Source organism: Erithacus rubecula (assembly GCF_903797595.1).
Source record: "Erithacus rubecula genome assembly, chromosome: 21".
NCBI lineage: Eukaryota > Metazoa > Chordata > Aves > Passeriformes > Muscicapidae > Erithacus > Erithacus rubecula.
The window spans coordinates 9,165,929-9,171,928 of NC_136673.1; the positions used below are offsets into that span (position 1 = coordinate 9,165,929).

Below are 6,000 nucleotides of genomic sequence, written 5' to 3' on the forward strand. Positions count from 1 at the left end.
TGCACAGAGCAATACCCAGCCACAGGCACACACGTTGTGGTAAAAGGCCTCTACCCACAAACTTAGGGACAGCAAAACACCTCACTCCCAGCTGACTTGTGCACCCCATCACCTACCTGTAATTTGCCATCAGAGAGAGTGGGGAATGTGGATCTGCTGTTTAAAAGCCATCACAAGCAGACAGAAGCCTGAACACCTTTTAGTATGGATCCATTTCACCTCCTCTGAGCACACACAGGCACAACCATGTATGAGGCAAAAAATACGCTGACTGGCAACAGTCTGGTCCTTTGCTCATTGTCTCCTCTCCTAGGCACTTTGCATTTCTCCACAAGAGATTTGAAGAGTGACAGATTTTAAGAACAGCACAAAAGGCTATTAACTTCCACAGCAATTCCTGTTGCCAGACTTCAGAGGTCACAGCAGTAGCCTAAAGGCTGCAAGTTGGATATCTCAGCAATCATCCCTCAAAAAAAGAGGCACCAAAGCCCAGACCCTGGCATGTTTGCCAGGCCATTTCAGGAGTAGCTGCCGTGAGCAGGAGAAGGAGAACACCTTCCCCAACACCTGGCAGAGCACCTTTCTCTGTGTTTGGCACAGGTCAGGTGTGCAGCAGCCCTGCAGCACAATCCAACCATACCACTCCCTTCTTCTCTTGGAAGGGCCTGAGCATCCCCTCTCTGGACAGCAAAGCATGATCCACACGCCCATCCTCCTCTTACTGGCCATGAGAGCCTCTAGTAAGACTTCACCCAGTCAAGTGACAACTCTGTGTCTTCTACACACCTCCTTCTTCCCTGGGGATGACTTAAAGCACAAGGTATTCTGCAACATGCTTGGAGTGTAGCACGCCCATCCCTGCACCTCCCTGGCTGTTCCTCCTCTCCCAACACAGCCAGGGATAGGGAGCAGCCTCAAGACCAGAGGGATGGAAACCCACAGGCTTCTTCCTCCCACCCAGGGAGCCTCCCTGCTGCCTACCTGACTCCAGCCCGACAAGACAAGCTCCATCTCTGACAGCTCTGCACTGCTCCAGGGAAGGGATAAGCACTCACAGCCCGTTTGTCACACTTGGAAGCAAATCAGACAGACAGAACTCCACTCCACTTGTCCTCCCATTTTGTTAAACAAGGGATGGGAGGCTGTGGCATGTCTCCTTGCCAAGGAAAGCAGCAAACAGTTTTTCAGCTGAGCACAAGTGGTGTGCGGGCGGGGGGAGCGGCTCACTGCAGCGGCGAGAGACACAAACCCATCTCGTGATCACTTATTGACTCCAGAGGAGTTGGAGCTCTAGCAGCAAGCCAGCCAGGAGAGCAAAAATCCCTCTTTTGTTCCCCAGCCTCAAACAGACTTGGCCACACAGCTCCCTGCTGTCTCTCTACACACAATGAGAAAAGAAAGTTAATCCAGCTCCCCTGCAGCAGGAGCCATCCAGCCTGTGGGAGTGATGCTGCAGAGCCATTGTGAGCATTCCTGTGCAGCAGCACCAGCCTGGCACCCACCATTGCCCACCACCCACCAGACAGCTCCAGGACCCCATGGGACATTGCCAGGATCACCAAGGACAGTGATGGTGCTGCTCCTGCCCTCCAAACACCCAGGCCTTGCTCAGCTCTGAAGGCACCACACTCCCTCCCCACACTGCTGGGACCAGCCATGGGGTCCCTGGAGCCCAGTGGTGAGCAGGTGACCCATGCTGCCAGCAGAGGGATTTCCAATCCTCCTTTACAGGCAAACTTCTGACTCAGGAGACAGACCACTATGCAGGGACTGAATCCACCTTTCCCCCAGCCCTTTCCCAAGCCACAGCCTTCCTGCAGAAACAACATTGTCCACTGTACCAGAGGTCAAGTGGTAGGAGAATCGTGGCCAACAGTCCTTTGGTGTCACCCCTTCCCTTCAGGAAGGGCACAGGTCACACACATGCCAGAACCACCAAATCCAAATTTTTCTCTACTGCCTTTCCAGGGAACAGAAGTTACCTCTTAGTTTGGACACATGACCCAGGGTTTCAGAGCCCTGCTCTTCATACCCCTTCACCACCAGCTTTCTCTGTTCTCTATATGGGAAGTGAGAATATTTACTACATTTAAGATCAGAGAAGAAAATTATGATTCATGGTCTCTACGCTCTGCAGAAACAGGAGTTATGTATTTCTAGAGCATGAACAAACACGGGTACTCGTGTCTGGAGCTTTGTAGTTCAAGGGAGTGATTTTAAAGTCAAGTCATCCCTGCATAAACCTGGACAGCCAAATAACAGAGTGGAGAATAGCAAAGTGCTGAAATCTGTTCTGGAAAGCACTTGCTGTTTCTTTACTCTCGGTGACCTGGCAGAGAGGGCTGTTATTTTAACATTACACTTGTTCACTGAAGCCTCACTGAACGGCAGGCGGGACCAAAATAATCCACATGGCCCCTGGAAGCCACAGACTTGAGAGGAAAGTGCTCCAGCATCTCCAGGCAGCACAAGCCTTTGTTCCTACATGCTCCTGCTGGCAACCAGGACTGCCTGCCCCGCTCTGAATGAAGTGGTTTCCCTCCTCCTTCCCCACAAATTAACTCCATCTCCAGCTGTCCCTGCACAAGCTTCCTGTAAGATTAATTATTCTTTGTACACACACGTTTGATGATTTACCCAGCAAACCAGGCACAATGATTAGGAATTCTCCATTTCCATCAGCGCTCTCCCCTGAGGCTCTGAAGTTTTCTGGGCAGGTCCTTCACCCTGGCAGAGGCACAGGAAGAAGTGTGGCTCCTCAGTAGGTCACCAAGGAGCAGTCGGTATTTGTGATGCTGCTGCCAGCTCAGCTGAAGTCGGTGCCCTCATTGCCAGTCAGCACTGACGCCAGCCTAAGTGGGAACATGTATGATCCCAAAAGGTGTGTCCCCAGCCACGCTGCCCCATGACCCAAGATTTCTCCTGTGTTTAGCAAGGCACAACGAGCTCTGTTTGTTTGCACTGTCACCTTTCAGAAGGTGTAATTTTCAAGAGGCAGGAGTTACCGTGTGAGGAGTCACTACAGGCAGGTTCCGGCTGTGATCTCGCACTCCACGGCAGCGAGAAGTCACAGCTCCGGACTCACCTGGCTCAGGAAATGGAAAGCACCAAATCGTGCTGCTGTGGGCCAGACCTGCCAGGGGTGAGGACTCTGTGTCTTCTAGAAGCAGTTTATTAGCCTGGAAAGTCACAGTTGGCCACAGAAGGTGTGGGGGGGTATATACAATATAAGATGAGTTGATGCCACCCAGCTCTCCTCACAGCCCAGGAGGAAGCCAGAACATGCCACATTGTCTGATCCCTCCAGTGCTGAGCCCACAGAGCTCACCAGGGCTCACAAGGTCTCTTCCAGCAGGTAGTCACCTGCTATTACACCAAACAGGTGTTTCAGCAGCTACATGAACTTTTCCTCTGAGGGTGAGACATTTCCTTCATCCAGAAAGAAGGAGAGGGTGCCCAAAAGATCAAGTGTGGAGGGTTTAAGCACCAGAGATCATAAGATACATAGCAGGAGGGAGAACACTAGAGTTTTACCTTATGCTTGGTAGAAGTTGGTTTCACACCCAAATGTGACTTAAGTGAGTGAGTTCTGACACCAGAAACAGAAAGTTTCTATCCCAGCTCATGAAGCCACTGTACAGGAAATTCAGCCAAAACAGAACTGCTCAGGTGACCTCGGCACAGCAGAAACATCAACCACATGGAGCCCACCCCAGATTTTGGCCCAATGCTTCTGCCAGCTTTCCTAGTGCCCAGCTGACCCAGCTCTTTTCAAAATCCCTGCACTAGCCCCAAACACCACAAATCCCACAGCAAAACCCCTCCTGAGTCCAGGACCTGTATTTAACACCATAGCCTGATGCTTCTCAGAATCAAAGCAACAAGGAAGCAGAAAGAAGAGACAAAACAAAGAGACCTTCCTCCTCCCCTACAACAACATCAGGAAGCAAAGGAGAGCTGGTGTAGAGCAGAACATGGCAGGTCCTTTCCAAATGGGAGCTGTAGAGGCAGCAGCAAGGTGTAGCTTTGGCCAGCTGGCAGCACAAGGGGCCAGCACACCAAACCCTCCAAGGCCAAACTCCTGTCCCTCCCAAGAAGCACCTTCAGGAATGGATGGAAGTCAACGGGATGGGCCGAGGAGGGAAGCCAGCCAGACTTCATTAAGAATATCTTAGCTGGAAGAAGTGCATCTGGGAGTATTCTCCAAGGAGATAAACGCTGGATCTGTTTTGCTCTGACAGGAGTTAAATGGGCTACAAGTTTACACTTGTCCTAGATACTTTTTTCCACAAGAAGCTTCCAAAAGCTATTGCAGGCAAATGAGAGAGGTGCTCCCAAAAGCAAGACACAGGCAAGCACAGGCACCATCATCCAGGCTGACAGCTCTTGAACAGAGACTTCACATTTTACATTACTTGGTCTTTTTTCCCCCTCTAATAATTTGTTACAAAGGAAGCAGCATGCACACAGGAGAAGCAAGCAAGACCTCAGGGAAAACAGCAAATCGGTTCACATTTCCACAGCACCGAGCACAAAGCTGACTTGCAAATGCGAATGACTTCTCTAAGGCGGGGGAGGAAGCTCCCAGTTCGGATGATCCGAGCCCAGCAGCTCATTTCCCCGCAGTCCAGCCCCATCCCTGTGCCCTGACGGACTGCACCAGCCACGGGCACGGCCTGAGCACCGCGTGGAGCAACAACCACACCACAGCCAACACCCCCTGCTCCAGACCACTGCTGCCCGGCGGGCACTCTGCCCTGGCACACACAGCACCTCGTACGCAGCCCGGACATCTCCCACACTACCAGAGCTACAACTCGAACGCCCGAGTTCATTCGCGATGCTACAACACGGCTGCTCGCTGCGGACGGTGGGTGGGCACCACTCCTGCCAGGACACAGCATCGCCCATCTCCTCCCTGCTGTCGAGGCAGGGCTGCTGCCCACCGGGACACGGCATCGCCCACCCGTAACACACTGGGCTCCGTCCGACCCGGCGGCACCAGGCTCGGGGCCGTGCCAGGGCGATGCCGGCAGCCCTGGGAAGCCGCAGGACTCCGGCTAAGCGGAACGGGGCGGGCGAGCTCCTCCACCACCTCCCGCTGCCACCCTGGGCCCCCGCCAGCTCCGGAGGCTGCTGTGGCACAGCCCCGCGCTGGGCTGTTTTGGGAAGGGGGTTGGGAGGATGTTTGCTTATTTATGGGATGGGAGCGAAAAGTAAGAGGAGAGGAAATAATCCAGCAGGTTGCTGCCATCAGCCCCTCCCGGCCGCATGGGCGATGGGGCAGCCCCGGAGCCGCCGGTCCCCGGAGCCGGGGAAGGGAGCCCGGCCGCTCCCCGCACCGTGCCCACGGCGCCCCGCGGGCCAGGGCAGCCCGTGAGCCCCTCCCCGGGATATCGGCCCCGCCGTGCGGCCCCGCGGGCACGGCAGGCCGCGGGCTCACCTCGGTACTGCAGCGAGCCCGAGAGCCGCACGGTGACGGTGCCGGCCAGCGGCTCGCCGGGGCTGTAGACGACGCGGCTGTCGCCCAGGCGGATCTCGAAGAGCTGCACCTTCCCCATGGCCGCGCCGGCCCGGCCGCTCTCCGCCGCTCCGCTCGCCGGCTCCGCTCGTACCTGCGGCCCGGCCCGCGCTGTGCCTGCCCCGGCGGGCGGGACCGCCCCGCGCCCGCCCCGCGCCCGCCCCGCCCCGGCCGCGCTGGGGGAGCGGGGCGGGCCTGAGGGCAGCGGCGGCGGCCGGGCCGCGGGCAGGGGGCTCCTCCGTGAGGAGCAGCCGTGAGGGCCGAGGGAAGGGGCCAGGTGTGCGGCCAGGCTGAGGGGAAGGAGCGGGTTGTGGGGCTGGGCTGTGAGGGAAGGGGTGCTGATGGATCCCTGACTGCTGTGAAGGAAGGAGCAGGTTGTGGAGTGAGGCTGTGAGGGAAGGAATCACTTGTGGGGTCAGGCTATGAGGGAAATGATTGGTTATGGGGTCAGGCTGTGAGGGAAGGAGCTGACTGCCCAG

The 6,000-nt window shown here is 55.9% G+C and overlaps 1 protein-coding gene across 1 annotated transcript in view; it reads right to left on the reverse strand.

The window, feature by feature from the left end:
• Positions 1-5,671, reverse strand: part of ARRDC1 (arrestin domain containing 1) — a 34,934-nt gene extending 29,263 nt beyond the window's left edge. The window contains exon 1 of the mRNA XM_079324264.1: positions 5,444-5,671. Within this exon, the coding sequence (XP_079180390.1) occupies positions 5,444-5,561 (118 nt within the window). The 5' untranslated portion in view covers positions 5,562-5,671. The remainder of the gene's footprint in view (positions 1-5,443) is intronic.
• Positions 5,672-6,000: the final 329 nt, after the last annotated feature.